General features: G+C 40.1%; 1 protein-coding gene across 4 annotated transcripts in view; it reads left to right on the top strand.

Moving 5' to 3' along the window:
* The first annotated feature begins 1,005 nt into the window (after positions 1-1,005).
* Positions 1,006-20,563, top strand: part of SPIRE1 (spire type actin nucleation factor 1) — a 126,038-nt gene continuing 106,480 nt past the window's right edge. For 2 of the 4 annotated variants that reach the window (XM_079300545.1, XM_079300546.1), the window contains exons 1-2: positions 1,006-1,660; positions 13,540-13,574. In XM_079300545.1, the coding sequence (XP_079156671.1) occupies positions 1,354-1,660; positions 13,540-13,574 (342 nt within the window). In that variant the 5' untranslated portion in view covers positions 1,006-1,353. The remainder of the gene's footprint in view (positions 1,661-13,539; positions 13,575-20,563) is intronic. The other 2 variants (XM_079300547.1, XM_079300548.1) reach the window with 1 other exon arrangement.

Here is a 20,563-nt window from a genome sequence, read left to right on the forward strand (position 1 = left end):
TTTCTCCCCCAATTTTCTTGTATCTAAATGGAGCCTGAAAGGATGGATCATATTGCATGGTGAATTTTGCCAAATTTAACAGCATTATTCAAGTACCCGTTGTATCTTATATGTACTGCTGTATGTTACACAAGAGGAAAGAGCGGCGACGTTCAGTACAGCTGGAAGGGGAATGGGGAGAGGGGAGCTGGAGGTGGAATGGGGAGCTGGAATAGGAAGAAGAGAGGGATGCTGGCTGTTGGGAGCCGGCAGCGGGGGCCCTGCCCAGGTGCAGTACCGCCCGTGTACGGCAGGGGGCACTCCCGGCGCTCTCCATCACGTTCTCGCCGCTCCCAGTGGATCAGGTGCGAACGGGAGATTGTGAATTTCCTTTCACGTCTGAGAAGTAGAACTCTAGAGAGAAACGCCGTGTGTTCCGTGTGAGCTTCAGCTTATTTAATCTCATGTTTTTCTGCGTGAAAGTGCCTCGTTTGCGAAGCTGGCATGAAGGGCTGTGCTCTTCTGGTGCCCAGGTGTGTTCAGGAGCAGGGACAGCGGTTCCCAGCTGCTTGGAAGAGGATTCCCCTGTTCCCTTTCCAGACTGGGCTGGTTTAACTGTGCTAGCGTCCCCGGGAGGTTTGCCGGAGGAAGTGTTTGCTTTGGGAGGCCAGACCCTGGAATTGGAAGGCCCTTGCCCTCCTGCTGTGAAAGCAGGGACCTGCTAACACGTTTCGCTGTATCCGCGATGGCGCGGGTTGGTGTCAGGCGTTTAACACTTGGGAGTGCAGGGAGTGTCATCCATCCCGCGTCCCGCCGGCAGCTGTTTGTTGCTGGGGGTGCTGTTACCGACACCCGGCACAGAAGCAGCGGCCCGAGGGCTGTGGGCTCGGTGTCCCGGGCGGAGGTGGCGGTGGAGGCCGAGCGGTCGGCCGGCGCTGCGGGCGCCGGTTGCCGTGGCAGCCCCCAGTGGATCCTCCCCGCCCGCTCTGGCGGCCGCGCCGGCAGGGGGCGCTGCTGCGGCGGGCGGCGCCGCGCGGCGGGGGCGGGCGAGGACGAGGACGCCATTGCGTTGCTATGAGCTGTCGCTCCCCCTGCGGCGGCGGCGGCAGCGGGCGGACCGGGCGCCGATCCTGTGCCTGCCTTCCTCCTGACTCCTGCCTGTTTCCTGGCTCCTGCTGCCTGCCGCGCGGGCCGGGCTGTCCGTCCGGCGGCCTGGTGGCACTAGCGGGGCGGAGAGGATGAGCACGGCGGGAGCGGGCGGCAGCAGCAGCACGAGCGGCGGCAGCAGCATCAGCGCACGCAGCAGCATCAGCAGCCGCTGCCGCGGCGGCGGGGCCGGTCACTGAGCGAGGAGCACCGCGGCGAACGCAGGGCATGGAGCCCCAGCCCGGCGCCTCCCGCCCGGCCGCCGAGGAGGAGGAGGACGGCGGCGCCGGGTCCGGCGCGCAGCCGGAGGCGCTGTCGCTGGAGGAGATCCTCCGGCTCTACAACCAGCCCATCAACGAGGAGCAGGCGTGGGCCGTGTGTTACCAGTGCTGCGCCTCGCTGCGCGCCCGCGCCCGCCGCAGAGAGACCCCCGCCGCCAGGCTGGGGGCGGCGGCCGCGCAGCTCCGCGTCTGGCGGGACGGCGCCGTCACCCTGGAGCAGGACGAGCCCGACCGGCCGCCCCCGCCCGCCGCAGGTAAGGCCGGGGCCGCCCGCGCCCACCCGCGCAGCCCCCCGCGGCAGCGGCCGGGGGTCGGGCCCGTCGCCGTCAGCCTTTGTCCGGGACGTGAGGGTCCTTCCCGCCCGAGCGCCTTGCTCCTCGGTCGTGCCGGGGGCTGTGAGGGCTCTGCGTGTGTGTATGTGTGTGTCCCTGCGGCATCTCGGTGTCGTGCGTGGAAAGGTAGAACCCCTCGCCTGGGATGCGATCGCCTGCGTGCGGGCACGGGCAGGCGAATGCGGGTTGAGTGTTTTATAATTGCGTCGTCTCTCCTGGTGCGTAATCGATGCCTGCCATCCACACGCCGGGAGTGCCGCTCTCGCGGGCTCCCTGCTCCTGGGGCTCCTCCGGCCGGCCGCGCATCCCGCAGGGGCTCCCGGAGCAGCTTGCCATCAAAAGGCATCTATTAGAAATAGATCCATTTAGATGTGCGCTGACACTAAGTAAGTGAGAAAGCCGTGTACTGGGGCTTAGCACCTACCATCTGTTTCGTTAAAATACCCCGGAAAGCGTATTTTGAATTGGAAAGGAAAATGAGGGCGTATGTCTGATTCTCAGCCTTTCAAAGCTTCTGATCTTGAATGTGGAAAGCAGTATTTTTTTTTTTTTTATTGCAAGTACAGCTCGATTTCTGAAAAGAAATCAAAGATGGGCAGCAGGGGGATGTGGTCGATATATAATGGTATTCCCCAGTACCAGCGTAGTCCACATTCAACGTCACAGAATTTTCCGGGAAGACAGAGGTTTCAGCATTTTAAAGCTGTGTGAATCAGATGGCAGTGGTAAATTCACAAAATGGGATTAATGGAAACCTCAGTATTTAGAGCACGAATATTATGCCTGGTGTTACAATTTAATGAAGCCTTTTGATACAGTGCCTGTCTGAAAAGTCTTTTGGCAGAGACTTGCAGTAATCCAGTTTGGAGCTAGTGGTACATGCAAATATCAAAATATATTTAGTGGAAGAAAGGACATAATTGAGTTCTGCAATTTTAATGAGTCTAATAATGACTTCCATTTAAATGTGATCTGGTGAGCTCTTAAAATTGTTTAAAAACCCAGGTCTTTGTAATGTTAATTAAATGCCAGACTAACACCCAGAAGTTCCAGGAAAATGTTCTCCTGACCAAGGCATCTGCATGTCACAAGCACATTGAAGAGTTCTGTGTTGCATGTCGTGTGCTGCTTTTGCTTACAGTCTTTTGAGATTACATTAAGACCTTTTCCTTTTTCTTTCATATTGAAGGAAATACATTCATTTGCTATGTATTTCTTCATTTTGTGGCTTTTTTTCTTGCTATTGGTGGGCTTATACTATTTCCTCTTATGATGTATCATTACTGGCTGTAGGAGGGTGTGAAATATACTTGGTTATAAAGTTCAAGCCCCTCACTGATATCCACATTGGCTTTTTTTATGCTGCAGCTTTACTGTGAAAATGTTTCAGTCAGCATGTGCTAACCTGTGTATGTTGATACTACATCTAAATTTTTTTGACAGATGAGATTTTATTTTTTTTTTAGTATTCCAGCCCTATTTTTCTTTTTTTTTTCACCTTGTTAGTATATGTATTATTTTGTATAACACTACATGTGTGTGCTTTTATCTTGAGAATCTTAAGAGTGTGTATATATATCAAAACAAAGATAACCAGTCTGTTAAGACCTCCCAGGAAAGCAGAAGGCAGGAGCTATGCCCGGGAGAGTACCCCCTCCAGTGCCTGTAATAGAAAAGGGGAGGTGGGGAGTTTTCTGCCAACTGTGCATTCCTAAAACATCCCCGGTGAACCCACTTTTCCATCAGCTGCAGGCTCGTAGGTGCCTGGATTTGAGAAGAGGCAGGATTCCTCCTGGGGTCCTCTCCCTGTCCCTGGCCTTCCTCATCTACCTAGCTTTGAATAGATTTTGGAAACAGAGGGCACTCAGCCTCCAAGCTCCCACGAGGGATTTTGTGTGTTCTTTGATTCGTGAAACCTGGAGCAGGTTTTCACTGGAAATTGTTATATATATGATACACTGAATTGGGAATTCACTATACTGAATCTTGAGGAGCTGACAGAAGCCTTGCTTCGCTTTGGTATCTTTTGAGCTGTTCCTGTTCTTTTCCTTATTGCTCACTCCATTCTCTCTGGGTGATGATTAATGAGCTTCCTCAGCCAGTTATAGCTTGAGTCTCTGGAATGGGTATTTGTTTGTAGGCTCCTGTATTCTTTTTGCACCACTGGAAGCTTAGGAAGAGGCAGTGCCCTGGCTCTGTGGCCTGGGGAGCAGAACAACACAACAGGCCCTGAAGCTGTATGGTCACAGTAATTTTACTTTCAAGATGCAAATTAAAGTACTCTTGGAAAGAAGTACTGATTATGAAGAAACTGATGGTACTTTTCCAAAGCAGTTTCTTGTGAAACAGTTTTCCAGTTCATGCTCAATACTTGAAATGCCAAGTAACAATACATAGAAATTGAAGAAAAATGTCCTTGAGATTCGAAAGAGATGAGTTTCGCTGATAGCAGGGCAGAAAAATGCCCTTGGAGTTGAATCTCAGTCCTTAAACAAAACCAGAGATTAATTTTCAGATCTTTCCAGTTTTATCTGTGTGATCTATATTTCATTATCCTAAAAAAAAAAAAAAAAGTTTTTGGTTAAAAAGAAATAAAAAGATGAAGGATGAAAATGCCACCCAGTTGTTCATTTTCATGTCACCATTGATATCACCTGAATCCCTGACAAGAGGAGGATCAGGAAGGATTCCTGCTAATTGTTTTGCTGCCTTTGTGTTTGAGACAATTTAGATTTAAACGCCTGTGTCAGGAGTTTTGTCAGAGCAATAGGGTTAACGCTCTGAGTTGTAAAGCTGTTTCATTCTAGCAATACATCAAAGATGTATAGGTGTAGGTTGGTGCATAGGTTTGGATAATTCACAGGAACAAATATTGGCTGTTAGTTTCTGTTTTAGTAAACAACAGAGTCCTGTGTGGGCAAATAAAGGAATCCCTGAAGAATGGTGTCTTTGGGTAGTGAACATTCGGGCTTTGTCCAGGGTTGTGGCGAGCGATGTGATCAGTCACGCCTGTCAGTGGGGCTTGTGCGAAGTCAGGAGCAAACGCAGTTGTGCCACTGAGTTTGCTCTAGAGATAGATGCACATGAAGGCACATTTTTACAGAGCAGTGCAAACCTTCATGTTTTTCAGCACCAAAGTAAGAAAGAAAGAAGGTTGTGCTTGAATATGTAAAATAAATGTAAAGCTCACTGTGGTTGTCTTAGTATGGATCGTTGTCTGACATCTAAATACCACAGAAGTGTGGGTTGCTTCAAAATACCCATGGTGAAATTGGAGATACAGTGTTAAATTTATTTTAACTAATGGGTGCTTTAGCAATCTTTGTTAGTTGCAATTTATATGGAAAGAGCTAACGGTGACATCCAGTAAAATGTCAGATGCAATGAAAAATAATTTCTGAACTAGTTAAAATGTTTGGGGTAAATGCAGGGTTTGACTCCTCCAAGCTTTCTTCTTGCAGAGCCACATTTACACATGTTTTTTATAAACTTGAGGCAATAATGAAATTATAGATACAGGAGCAGAAAACCTGAGCAAGAGCTGGCAGTCAACATCATGCCCAGGATCCAGGGGCACCAGGATACTGCAGAGTGCTGGAGGCTGTTCTGTTGGGGTTGTGTCATTGCTGCAAGCTGGATAAGGAGCTCTTGCTTTCCAGCACAGAGGCTGTGCCACCTCTTTCCCAGAGGTGGGAAACAGAACAGTTTTGAGGATGAGTAGGCTTGGTAAAAGGAGGGTTTTCCCTGCATGTTGTGTTAGTGCCAGACCCCTGGCTTAGCAAAGGCAGCAACCAGCTTTGGGCATTGCACTGAGCTCCTGAAGAGGAACAGCCATGAGGATCTGAGAAAGTGGCAAAGGGTATTTTGGACACTGCCTTGGGCTCACTTACAGCTGTTGGCTTTGAGGGCTGGCATGACTATGGCACTCCTCGGCCTTCCGTCTCCCTCCTGAGACCCTGAACTGTGGGCAGTGTCAGTGGCTCTTCTTTCACCTTGTCTTCCAGCCCTGGGAGAGAAAGCACACAGGGAAATTACTGATGGTCTTAGCAGAAGCGAGGACTATGCAGATTTTTCTCTTGGAAATCTGCCAGGTGTTCAGCAGGAGGGCATAATGCATGGAGTATTCTGGCTTTGAATCAAAAAGATCACAGAAAAGTTGACTGCATGGTGGCTTTCATGGGACTTGGAGAGCTCAGGGTGAGACATGCTGGAGAAGAATAGTTTATGTTGTATTGGCAGTTTTAATGACTTCCATGTCCCTCTTACATCCTTGTGTGCCCTGGTTTTGGAAGGCAAGAATAGAGAAACAGAATGAATAAATGTAAATTCAACTTGTGTGTATGAAGACATTCTTATCTATCAGTCCCTAATGGATTGCTGAGGAAAAATATGCATGATGTTTAGAGGAAAATTAATGTGTACTACCATTTTTCTTCTAATTTTGTTGGCCCTTTTTAAAGATGGTGGGTGGGAGTAATTTTTCTCGATGTTTAAGTTTTAGAAGAAGTGTTGCTATCAATAGTGCTAAAAGAAATAGTACCTTTAGGATGAAGACTTATTTATGTTTGGAATTAAAATCTAATTCAAGGGTATTCAGAAACATCTGTATTTAAAAATAGTAAATCTTGATGTAGTGAGCCTCACTTTTATGTGCAAGATTTTAAGATAGATACCTATATAGGTATTTTAATATTGGATGTCAAGGTAGGAAGAAAATAGTACTAGACAGCAGAGAGGAACCTCAGTGAGTTGATGCTTTTATCTTTTCTTACTCTATTGCTCTGTGGAAGAGAGAAAGCTTAGGCTTTGTTTATGCCAGGCCTTCTGTCATCAGCGTGGTTCCCAGTATATGTGTGAACTGGAAGGCTTCCAGTCATGGCTTATGTGGATGCATCCCATGCACTGGGGGTACGTGGGCTCTCCGTGAATATCAGCAGATGCTGGGCATCCTATTATACACAGCTCTGGTGGGGGAGGACGAAATAAGCAAAGAAAAGATCCTAGCATAACAAAATAATGTAGTTGTTTTTTTAAAAAGCTGCATATTTCAAATTCCTGCACAAAAAAAATGGAAGGAAATTGCCAACAGGGATAAGTGACCTTAGTTGCCTATATTTGTATGGAGAAATATTGAAGATGGTGAGTATGCCATGGACGAATGAACTCTGATTTAGTGTTGTCTGAAAACTGTGTTTATTCCTAAGGAAAACATTGAACTTTGAACTTTGAAAGAACTTTGAGGAATTGTAGGCTCCTAGTATTAATAATGACTTAAAGTAAAAGATAAGACATTTGTAGTTTAACAGAGATTTTCTTGGCTAATGCAGTAAAAATGTTGCTTTAGAAAGGAAAATGGAATTTTAGTTGTCATTGTTAACGACAATTGAAGAGAAGAGTGAAAAATGAGACATCTGCCATGATATTGTGGAGAGTTAATATCACATCCCTGTGGGGCATTGCTGGAGAAAGAACAAAGATGCTTTTGGGGGGGTGGGGGGCCGAATAGGTAATGGAAAATGGAGTCCAGCTTCAGGGCTGGCTGGAGGTGGTAGTTTACCCCACAGTGCCCAGTGAGAGATGATGGGTGGGACTGGGGGAGCACCAGCAGAGTTTTGCAGGCAGTAGCAGAGTATGATGTGACAGAGGGGAAGAGAGAAAGAGAGAGAGCCTTGAACAGGACAATTCTGAGCAGGACAGGATCAGAGTGACAGGCAGTCAAATGACCTGCACGGCAGCAGAGCTGTGGATGAGTCTTACCCAAGCCTGAGTGTGTTTGCCAAGCGTGCAGTAGAAGTGTTGCAGTTAACAGGAGGATTAAAGGTGTGTAACATCCTGCATCCAAGTTGACAATGAACATATCTTCATGAAAGTGGAGAAGCTTTTTGATAATTTCTGTCAAAAGGAAACTGAGGAGTGTTTACTCTTTGTTTCTGAATTAGTTTATCACGTTACAGCATCAGATACAATAAAGAGACAATATTGTTTTATTCCTGATAAAAACTTAAAACAGCTTGCATGACACATGTTGCATTACTGTATTGTATTACTGTGCACTTTAAGAGGAACAAAAGATGAGTCAGTTTGTATAGTGCAAATACAAGACTGCAAAGACATAGCTGAGGTAGAGAAGAATTAAGAGAACTTCTTTTTCGTGTACTTGAGAGAGTTTATTTACAGCTGGTGGCAGTTCTTAACAGATCCAGTAGTGCTGAGTTATCAGTTTAAAAAGCTGTAACCTGCTTGAAGCTCTGGATCCATGAAAAATGATGGGGGAAACTGCTGATGACTTGAATGGAGTCACAGTTCTGCCAGGAGCACACATACTTGTTGAATGAGAAGGCAAATTGGGTAGCTCCAGGAAAAATTAGAATATGATCAGAGTAACAGAAATTTTAAAAAATAAAAATCAAGACATGTGAACTCTGCGAATTCCCATTTTTTGGGGGGAAGTGTTGATACCTTTACAGACTGGAGGAGGATGAGTGCAGTATCTGTATTTAAGCATCTACAGAAGAGATTGGCAGCTATGAATAGAGTCCAGCAACACTTGGAGATGCAGAGTTACTACAGTGTTCATCTTAGAGTAACAAAAATTGATGTGGTCCCTAGGAAGACTTACAGGTTTGCTAAAGAGAGCAAGCAGTGGAACATAGAAAAATTGTATATTGATCACAGCCTTGTGCAGAATAGAAGTGAGACAGGACATAGAGTGACCGCATAATTATATCCTAGGGGGTAGCACTAAGGTATTATGGATTTGTTAATTTGCAATTTAAAATATATTTATTACCAAATTTAACAAAGTATTACCAAATTTAACAAAGTATTAATACAGAAGACATCTTAGTCATTGCCTTGTGCAACAGAAAAAAGTGCTTATTACTGCTCAAAATGAGGAGTGAAGTTCAAACTGTTCAAACTTCAGTGAAGTGTTGAATGGAGGAAAAAAAAGGCACAAAAAAGACTGGCACAGGGAAGGAAAGTCCTGATTGCGATTGGTCTAGAAACCTCTCTAAGAATTTTCCTTGTAGTCTCTTAAAATCTTACAGTTTTCTCTTTCCTTTCCTAAGCAGAAAAATGAGGCATATTAATTACTAGGTTGTCAGCTGTAGTCTGATACAGAAATCATGAGTCATAGCCAAAAAGCCACAAGCTCTAAAACGTCATCCCGTTTCTTGTTCCCTTCTTCTTGCAGTTTAAAGGAAGGATATGTTGATCCTCACAGCCTAAGTATTTTTCTTAAGAACTTGAATCTCTCTGCTTCCTGCTCTGAGGGGGTCTCTCATTACCTCTCCTAATCCAGTCTACTTCCTTCCATTTCCTCATGTTCTTGCTCTTTTTGACCTTCTTCCCAGCATCCTGATGTGTCTTACTCCTAAGATACGCTTTGCCTGTATTTATCTTTCTTTTTCACTATTTTTTCCTCTTTCTTTTTATCATACAAGTTTTCAGTGTCTGTCCTCAGCCTGGCTCACTTGTCCTATATCAATATTTTCCTCTCCCTACATTTAATTACAAATCCCGTTCTTTGTATGTTTGTCTCTTTTCCTTCTGTGGCATGATTGCCTTTTCTTTCTTCTTTAATTCCCTTTCCTTTTATTGGTGCTTATCTTGACTCTTGTATTGATGAACTTTTTTGGTAACTAACCTGACAGGTTTTAACTGGTTTTAACCTGATTAGTTGCCAAATCTCCAGTTTTTGTTATTTCCAAAGTTATCAAACTCCAGTTTCTGGATGGTTAAATATGAGTAAAAACTTCCTTTTTTTTTTTTTTTTCCACTTGAGGAGTCCTCATTCTCTTAAGGCAAAGAAAAGCTCACTATTGTAGCTACTATTGACTCTTGAAGATGTAGAAGCTAGAAAGCAAATACTAATTCAGTTTATTGTCAACTTGGGGTTATGACTAAAGACTGTTCAACTCAAGGAACTTGTGTTAGTGAGTCTCATATTCTTCCTTTCTCCTCTTCCCTAGGTTAGCCCTTGTGTTCCTTCTTCATCCTTCTCTCCCACTGTCCTCCAGTACATCCAGGCAATGTCTGTCATTCCTGACATTGAATTCTGCTGTAGCACAGCCTCTTGATTTCACTCCAAACCTGTGACATTTAATTACAAAATTAATCTTTAACACAAAATTAGTTTCAGGGTTGTTGCCAATATGTGCATCAGCCACAATGTTGCCAAAAAAACAGTGCTTATCATTTCAGTTCTGTAAGAAGCTGTCTTGAGGGAGCTGCCTGTGGATGTGAGCAGAGGAGTGTGAGACACTAGAGGAAGGCTAGGGAGATGCTCTGAGCTGCAGGGCTCTTAGACCAGCTGATGATAGCCCAAATGGCTGTGTGGTTGTGCTGTCACATCACTGAAGTTCAACTCTGTAGCTTGATTCTTCAGATAGAGGAGTGCAGATGGGTTGGCATATGCCACGTGCTGTCCTAGAAATACCCTGGGTCACTCCATTCTAACATACTGAGTTATCTGTGTTGATTCTAAAATTCAATCTTAAATGTGTGCTTTTTACCATTGGTAGGAGTACAGGCAGATTCTGCCTTAAAGGATGAGACAATCTTCCCTAGTGTGTGAGGAAAATTTGTCATGACTGCTCTTGCTGAGAGTTTGACAGAAGAATACTTTTCAAATAGAAATTTTGAAGAACAAAAAAATGAATGTGAAGGTTTGGGGTTTCTTTTTAATTTTTTTTTTTTTCTGTCAAATGTGTGTCTCTGAAGACTGTTTTTAGAAATACATTAAACCTCCAATGTAAGTCACTTTCCTTCTTTTAAAACTGTTCACTTTTTGCATTTCAATCAGCTGAGAGTGAAGAATGATCTAATTTTCCAAACCGTAGTTTGTTTATAAACTGAAGTTGACAGTTAAAGTTATGCTGTTTACTAGTAATGAATGCATTAGCTTCTATTTGAAAATTGTCACAGAAAGTTACTGTTGAATATTTTTTGGCAGTAAGACTGGTAAAAATGCTTCACAGATTAATATCTAGTTGAATGGTTCTGAAGTCTGAAAAAGTCTGTGTTTATGTTAAGATTCAGCAGCTGAAATAGCTTTTTAAAGCTTCACCTGTTTACCAGAGAAACATTTCATCCTGCTTGCAGAGACTGTTCTATGACTTATGGGAATTTTTTCTTTTTACAGTGCTAATGAAGGGAGTGTGGCCCTTAGGCTACATTTATGAGTTACTGCTTTTTCAATCATGTCAGCTGAAGAGAGAAGAAATTTCTGCTCTCAACCAGTATAGATAAAGCCAGTATAAATAAATTGGCTTGCAGGGGCCATGGAGAAGCAAATTCATTTCAGTCTTGATAGATGCATGTAAGTGCATCAACAGTATTGTTAATGATCTCTTCAGAAATGTGATGAATTCCCAATGGAGGGAGTCCACAAGTGACTGCAAACAGCTTTGGGAAATCTGCTAAGTGTAGAGCTCAGGGTAGAGAGGCATATGGAATGGTTAATAATTACCATAATGCAGCATATATTAAAATGCTGTAAGTCAGTTGCTTGCACCATCTAGGATACTGTCTGGGTGCATGAAAGACTTGTTATTCCTCCTTCCTGCCTCAGTACATGCACTCATGACAATACTATTGGGTTTTAAAATGCTGATTTAAGTTGAGTTTAATATTAAAAAAAGCACTGCAGAGTTTAGGTGCTTTTCCTTGAGGACCAGCTTTCATGGAAGTTTATCAAAGGAGCTGCAAGATAAGCTTCTTGCTGTTATTTTCAGAAATTCAAAATTTATCTTTCCTGTTTTAGTCTGGACTGATTTGTTTGAGACTTTACTAAAAGGTTGTTCATAGGATCTCAGCACTGCTGTGGGGTGCAGCAGTGAGTACTTGGTGCTACTCAGAGGATCTAGTGGATGACTTGGCTCCTGTTCCCTTAGACCATAGGAGATGCAAGTGCAGGTATTTTAAACTGTCAGTAATTGCAAACATTGGTGGCCTACTGTATGCACTGCATTGCTGTAGGTTTAAAATTAGTGTTTTTTAATGAAGTAGTAATTTTTATTTTTTTTTAAAGTAATGTATTGCTAAAGAGAGCATGTGCTTTTTTCTTCCCCTGTCTTGACTACATTTCTCTAATTTAATCTTGTATCATCTTGTATCATAAAGATACATTGTTTTGGTCACCTGTCATGTGATTTCACAAAAGTAGCCCCTATTAATAAATCTGCTAATAATCCTAGCAGTTAAAAAACATTCTCAGTAAATTTCTCCTGTTCATAGTTTGTAATAATCACGTGAATGCTACCATTAAACACCAAAATCCTGTTATGTGGGTCTGAAAGTGAATGAACCAGAGGTACCAGTCCTTTTGAAAAGATAATATTTGATGTAAAAGCCTTTTTAAGTCACTCTCCTGCTCTTGATTTTGAAGTCAGACACGCGTGCTAAGCATTAGCTTGCTTTGGCAACAGTTCAAAAGGAAAGTAAACAACTTTCACTCTGTTAGGTGTGTGTTCCATATTCATTCAGGATGTGTTTAACCTTTAGTTTCAAAGGGAAGGTGACCATTTCAGTATGAAAAATTAGTTTTTTTCTGTGCAGGTGACTCTTCCCAGAGCTGAGTGCTTTGCATGCCGTTCACATTTGTCACGAAGTCAGCACGATCGCTCCTCTGTGCAAACATTGTGCCAGCCATTGGCTCCCTTGGGCTTGTCAGCCAGCCTGATAAAATGCTCCTTCCAGTTATGGGTACAAATCACAGGCTTTCCCAAACTATTTGCAGTAAATCCTTCCTAACCATCACCTGAGCACATACTCTTAGAGCATGCGCAGTCAAGCAAATGCATCCTGTTCTAGTTTCTTGAGTATGTGAGGTTATGGAATTTTGTCATGTGTTTTTTAGGCTCTATGCTATTGGGTCTAAAGCTGCAAATTGTAAACCAATAGTGGGAATGCTATGAAGCTGAAAAGCTAAGACAAAAAATGTAAAATTTGATATCCATGTGTTTTGAAATTAAAGTTCTGGATGGATCACCTTTCAGAAATCTGTATAATAGTTAACATTCTTAAATAATTTTTTTCTGGCAGAATATCATCCTGTCAGGATTCCTTCACCCTACTTAGATAAAGATGATTAATACAAAATGAAAAAATTGCTGCTTTTAGTGACATGATACTTTCTTAATGCACTGTGAAATTTTAGTGTTCTTTTTGCTAAGCTGTCAAGCCACTTTGGTATAAAACTGTTTTGTGTTTCAGAAAATTGAGATTTCAGTTTAATTAAGTAGTTCAGAAACTTAATTTTTCTTTATTACACAAATTCCAAAGTGATGTTTCTGAACTCAGAGGAAATGCAAAAATTGACAAGTGGGAGTTACAAAAATAGTACAGTAATGTTTTAACTTTAATGTGCTTGAACTTCGTATTTCTGTTGAACTCTTTGAAATCCCAGAAGTATCAGATGAAACAGTGGCTTTTTCCTAGTTCATGAATTAATGCTGCTTATTCTCTTGAAATAAGTATTTTCTACTGCTTAATTTAAACCAACACATTTTCATGTTCCCTCTATGGCCAAACATCAATCATACGATTTAAATAATGAGGCCAGACATTAAAGACACATCTTTTTAAAAGCCAGTATTGTAAAGGATCCAAATAAAAAGGGTAGGGCCTTCTTGTTGTTAATACCATGGTGCATATATAATAAAAACATTATTGAAATGTGTGATTTAAATAAGTCAAGGAATACTTGGCAATCAATCAAAAAAGAGAAGTGACTCAGCTTTTTAGTTTTGTTCTTCTGTCTCTTACTTTATCTGAAAACTTTTTTTTTTCCCTTACAGATAAATCAGGCCATTTACACTGCACAGAAATGGAGGTAAGAGAAGTATTTTGTCTTCTGTGTTCGTGCTGATTTAGCTCAGTTCTTTTTCATTAACTTGTAATGTAGATGTAGTATACTTACAGTGTGGAGTTATCATTGCAAAGTTGCACTGTTTATTGTATTTATGACTTTCACTGGCAGCTGATAAGTGTGTTTTAACATGGGATATTTCGTCTCATGTGCAAAAATACAGGACAGAAAGGCTGTGTGGTTTTTCAAAACCAAGATTAAAGATCTGTGATGCAGCCAGTGTAATCTCATTTGATATTAATCTCTTTAAAACATATGTGTATTTTACAGAATATTTGATGTAGGTAATTTCTTTTGGATAAATTATTCTGTTATACTTATTTTAGAAGAGATGGTCATGGAATAAATAGTGTTCATTGAACGGCTTGGTGATTTTTGGCAACCTGAGAATTTGGATGGAAGCAGAGAATACAAGTGATCTCAGGGTTGTTAGTTAATTTAAAAGCATCCTGATTTCAGGTACTTTTGATATGACCTTTAATTTATCACTTGGCAATGTTTTGGAGTCCAAGAAATATTGCTGTGTGTCTTGCTGGGGTAACAATAGAAACACAAATCCGCTTAAATCTGCTTGATTTATATCTTGATTGTTATTTGAATCGGTATTTTTGATATTAAACTATGATTAGTGTTGTCATTGTTTTATATGTCAGATTCATAGATTTAATCCAAGACTGAATGCAAAACTAAGTAGAACAGCTAGTTGAACAAGATGTGGACTCACAGTCTAATTTTTATTATCACATAGAGTAAATAATGCAGTCTACTCAAATAAAATTTTCCAGCAATAAGTACAATTTCTGTGTCCTTTGAAGGGCAGCCTTTTCTCACTGTCTTTAAACTTTCTTTTAAATGTAAAACTGAGTTTTCACTTCAACTGTTCCAGGCTGAGCCTGGAGATGGGACAAGTGGTGGAGCATCTTAATTGGCAGCTTGTCAGCTTTCTCATCAATAATATATGTGAAGGTGACAAAGTACTGTTGCCAAGTGGTTATTCGTACATAAACTGTGCATGATAATGGCTGGTTATAAAGACAAAAAGAAAGGCCAGCTATTTCAACTACAGATGGTAAAATGCTAAGGCTATCCAGGCTTTTTCAACTATTAATCATAATAATAAAACCAGAAATGTTTTTTCTGCAGGATACAGTGTCAGGAGTAATTCATAACAGATGGAAGTACAGAAATTGGAAGTAGGCATGTTTTATTGTTTTTTGTGGTTTGGTTTAAACAAATGCATCCTGAATTTGTTTCAGGATTTGCAAAATCCCAGTTCGCAAATCTAGTGCTTTTTTTGCAAATTATAATCTAGTGTGTCATGATCTTTGCATAGTAAATATGTTCACAATTTTGCTTTGTGTTTTTAAAAAGGAACATAATCAAAGGCCCCAACACTAAAAATGCAGATAGTAAACCACTGTTAAAAATGTTTTTAACAAAACATAAAATACTTCATTTTGGGAAAGTAAAAGTATTTTTGCTTCAAATGGAAATGCCTAGTAACAGTCAGTTTGAGATACTAAATTTCATCTTCCATGGGAAAAGTGTTTTCTAATTTTGGTCTTCTAAATGTATATTTGTTTATAGTTGGAAAGCAGATTGGAGCTTCCCATGAGATTTTAGAACGTCTCTAATAAGCAGCACTGTGACCATTAGCATATTGACTCTTCTCTTTATCTTTGTCATTTTGAAGGAGGCTGTGAAGGAGTCAGTACCCTTTTTCTCCTCCAAAATTCCTTTGAGGTTGCAGCATTAGACTTGAAGTTGATGATGTTTGTATTTTTCAGAACTAGGAATTCAGCAGAGACAGCTCATTTCACTTTTTTTGATTCCTGTGGAAGAGTGTGGCCTGAATGAACATACTAGGATACGTGGGAAATTTCCTAAAATCTTAATGAATAACAATCATAACTTTTTTTTTTTTTTTTTTTTTTTTTTTTTTTTAACATGCTATAAACTATCCAGAATTGGGACACATTTTATTTCAAGCCAACAATATGAGTGGTGTGTGAAGTTCAGAGTCCAGGTGCCATAGGCATAATAGGAGGATGGGAGTGAGGAATAAGGTGACCTTGTTTAATCTGCACCTGCCTGTAACTCTGTTATGTACATAATGATAGTGCTCCTTAGTCATCTCAGCCGAGGTGGTGAAATTATATAAAATATACCAGCCTCATTTGTAAATATTTAATGCTCATATAGAAAGTATTCTGTGAATGCAAAGTGATTCATATGTAGGAGGGTTTAATTGCCATCTATTTGAAAAGACCCACCTAAGTGAGCACAGGCCTGTTGTGTGTGATTAATGCAGTTAGCCAGGACGTGTGCTAGCACAGAGACACACGCAACCTCTCACGTTGTTTAAGAGTCAGAAGGGAATTAAATAGCCTGTCCCAAACAATGGAGAATAAATTACTTGACACCATGCAGCCCGAGTCAAATCACAGAAGGAATCAATTGTAGAAATTTTGTGGGAAGACTGTCCGCTGTCTATGCAAATTCTATTCATGAGCTCTCGGTATCACTATTAAAAATCTTAACATACATTGAGAATCATAGTAATTGTCTATGGATCTGATTTTTTTTTAACCTTTTCATTGGAAACTTGAAGCAATGACTATATTTTAGATAATAATTCAGGGGAATAAATATACAGGTTATAAGAATACAACGTTCACTGTCATTCAAATAAGAATATACCTGTTAGTTCAGTGTATTGATGCAAATAAAATTACCCCCTTCTCTCATGTAGATGAAAACGAGAACAGGTATTTAATAGCACAGAATATTAGGATTTCAAAGGAGGTGTCATAATTTTGCATTAAAAGCCATGCCACACCTATATTAAAATGTGTTACCAGCTCATAATTCAAGCAGTGTTAAATGTGTATTTAACATATGAGAATATCTAAGGTTCATATTTTTATCCTTGTTGAGTGTAAACAAAAGTAATATTCTGATTGAAGAGTAATTGGTGCAGCAAACAATCCTTGTCATGCACAGTAATAATCACTTTGTCCTCCTTCCTGAGCATTAACCTTATGGTGACAAGGCAGAAGAAATGTCATTACACAGAGGACAGGCAAAAAGATTTGAGAATAATTTCTTTTAGTAAACTATGAATGCTTGTGACTTCCATCAAAATAAGTTTTCATTATGTACTGAAAAAATAAATTTCTCGGTGAAGTCTTGGTTACAAATCCGATAATTCCATGAAAGCTTTTGATTCCTTGTGCTTTTAAGAGGAAAATTAACAAGACCTCAGAATTGCCTTCTAGAAACCAAAGCAGAATCATGCATCTTTTCTTGCAAGCATTAATTTGTGCTTGAGCATTATGTGGCAGTTCTGATAAGTGAAGCACTCATCCCTTGCTGATGGAATTATCTCACAGAGAAGCTGCACTCCAGCCTTTGAGGGACCTGTTATTTTAGATACCTGAAAGCCCATTATGCTTGTTCATTGATGTGGGGGTTCTGTGGCAGTCACTCTGACCTCCTGATTTTCCTGAAATACTCCACAGTTGCAAAGAAGAAGCTTAACAGACACTTAATTAAATAGCAAGCACACAAAAAAGTAGAGTTTAGGTTTTGGTCTCTAGTGTTTTGAGATGCTTTTTCAAGGGGACCTTTTTTTTTTTTTTTTTTTTTTTTTTTTTTTTTTTTGTAATTTGTATAAGTTTTGAGCATATCAGGAGGAGATTGATCTTGGAGAAAAATGGATTTCTGGTGTTTACTTGCCATAAGCAAGACACATTGCCCTTTTCCTTCAGCAGTTTCATTGGGAATACACAGCAAATATTGGAAGAACTAATAATGTATTTGACTAAGCTGATTTAGTGATAGTCAAATCCTACCATCTGTCCAGAGTTCTCTAAGAGAAGTCGGCTGCTCCTTGTGAAGGCTTTGTAATTTTGCAGTATATGATGTGCCTTTATTAATCTACACACCCTGGAGTCACAGAGGATTTATGATGAAATCTCCATTCCAGTTATACCACTGATAAAACTTTCAATCAACTGGGGAAGAGTCCAGAGGCCGTTTCAGCCTTTGGTATTCTGACAATTTCAGATAATGGGTGGTGGAAAACTAGGTCGTACAGTAACTTGGGTCCTTGCAGGGAACATTTTGCCTGCTAAAACCACAAATAGTAGAGCATAGAGCATGAAGTGGTGTTGGTGTTTTTTTGATGTTTTGGGGGTTTGTTTTCAATGGGGTTTTTTTGCCTTTTGGTAGCTACAGAATTCCTTTTTTTTTCATGGGATGAGATGTAAAAGTCTACAACTATAGATTATATGAATCTGAGAGAGGACTCAGTTTTGGAAGAAAAGATAGTTTTTACAGCTCTTTAGTTTTTGCAGAATCTTTTCTATATAAATTCTATTAAATTGTACTTCAGAAGATACCCATCTAATCAGAAGCATGCTAGCATACCTATGGCAGCAATCACATGTACTCATTGATAGCTATCATATTAATTAGCTTTAATGTGCTATTTTTTGGCTAAACCAGTGCCAGTGTATGTGTTTGTCTGTCCAAGAGACTAATTTGATTGTTTATTCAAATTGCAAGAAAAAATTAAGAATTAGATATTTGCATGTTGACAATTTAACAGCCCTTTGTGTTGTTATTCTTTGTTATTCTGTGTAATAAAAGACAAATTTAGAATATCAGTATGAAATAAGAATGCTTTGTCTTGTATTTTTTCTCCTGCTGAATCTTTTGAAGCTTTCTGAGATTACATGACATTTTTCTATGAACTCTGCTACTTATGAATTTTGTGTTAGAGATGCTGTGTTTTCCTACCTCTTTGCTATTTTCCAAAAAGTTATCAGTCAAAGCACAATAACATAAGGAGTACACATTCTGTGGATGAATAGAAGTGGACAATACTGTGGTTGCATGGAAGGAGTTCTTTGTTATTGCTTGTAGGATTTTGCCTAGGGCAGTGCTGAAACTGAGGTAAATACATGCTGGAGTTCAGTATGTTCAGTTTCAGTGATAAGTTCAACCTGATAACTTTGGCTTTTGGATCTGTAAGGGACAAACTCCAATTCTACCCCTATTCCTGAATGTCTCTATTCACTTAGAAGTTCAACATCCACAAGATAAGAAGTACAGGAGATACACAGATGATGAGAGTAAAATATATAAAATGTAGGGTAAATGACAGATGAAAAGCATACAAAGCAGGTCAGTCTCTGAAGTTTTCCTGCTGTTTACAGCTTTTCTTTTCCTGCACCACTTCAGTCCACACAGTGCTTTACACTTGAAGTGTTGAATTTAGGAGTACTGAATATGTTCAGTTTGGTATTTGATATTTGGAAAGCCAAAGGAAATGAGACTTTTGTGCATTTTCATTTTTTTTAGAGGAACAAGAAGCACTTTAATGGGCTGTTAAGCATCTTAATATAATATTGCATTAATTTTGTGCTGCACTTTTTCTTCTATATTGTACTATTGATATTGTAGGACATGAGTAACTTCATTTGACTGAAGTGGATATTCACACTGTTTCACGAACAACGTTGGATTTTTCTGTTTTTGCAAAATGTTATGGTGTTATTGGATTATTAAATCATCTTAAGAGAGAAAGTTGTTCAAACAGACTTTTTGTGTCTGCGTGTTTCTAATTGGTGTCTAATTTTTTTACATTTCTGTGTGATTAGGTTTGGTTGGAGAGTCTCTTACATACAGTTCCTTGAAAATCTAAGCAGCATTATTTCAGCAATAACATGGATTACTGGCCATGGCTAATTTTAACATTGCCTAATTAATGCCTGTTAATCACTTTTGAATTTGGTCAGTAGTCAAAGAAGACAGGAACTCAAGTGAACTAAACACTTGATTTCACTTGAGCAGTTCAGTTACCAGGCACCAGTTTTCCAATTTAAAAGAAAATGTTGTTTTAAATTTCATTATTAAGAATATGAGATAAGGATTGAAAGACAGCATCATTAAGTTTGTTTTCAAAATGTGAAGAGATTTAAAGTGAGAAAGATAGTTGTATATGAATAAGGTGAATTCAGTGTGTTCTCACCTACTTAATACACCCGTGCTCCTTTCAAGTGCTAACTTATTGAGTCATTCTAACATTCCTTCTTTGAATGCTCTTGGAAATATTGATCTAGTTCATCTAAACAATTATTGTATGAAGTAGATAATGTTTTAACATTTAAATTCTTGTTAGTCACTTTATACTTTACATGTACCAGACTCCTAGCAATTTATACTTGGGAAAATAACAAATCATTATAAAAGGCTTTTTCTAAAATGCAGCTTTAGCTGATCTAATGCAGATGAACATATGGAATTTTAAAAGAAGAAATAGACAGTGCTCTTAATCTTTGTTTGGCCTTCAATCTCTCTTACTGCCTTCTGTTATTTTGTCTCTGCTGGAAGAAAGAACTGCTGTCCTCTGCTTGTGAACATGAAGAAGATTCATTTATTCCAAGAGAAGGGTGAAGAAATGTGGTGTCCCTCACAGGATTTCTAAAGGTTACTCAGGAAAAGTACAAAGAGTAAAGCTGAATTGGAATTTTAGTAAGATACTCATTTTCAGTAGTTCAGTAATAGGACAGGTCATGATGGTTGGTTAAGAAATTTCCTGTAACACTGTCTTTGAGCACTCAAATATCATAAGCCTTATTCTTGCATACAGTGAGATCAGCAGAAAACAATCTGTTGAAAATAACATGGGGGTTTTTTTATTAGTTTCTAGGTTTTAGTTAATACATACCCAAATAACTATTTTCTTCTTTGCACTTCTAAGACTAAATGTTTTTCTTCACATGAACATTTAACATGTAGCTTTTTATCTAAATCACTTGACCTGAGAAGTTGAGGCATTAAACAAGGCAAGATTTGCAGTTGAGTTGTGCGAGTGTGCAACACTGTGTGCTGTCTTTGGCAGAGAGGATCCCGAGTTGTTCTTGGGGCTCACTGAGGCAAAAGGG

The sequence above is a fragment of the Erithacus rubecula genome (assembly GCF_903797595.1).
Source record: "Erithacus rubecula genome assembly, chromosome: 3".
NCBI classification, from domain to species: domain Eukaryota; kingdom Metazoa; phylum Chordata; class Aves; order Passeriformes; family Muscicapidae; genus Erithacus; species Erithacus rubecula.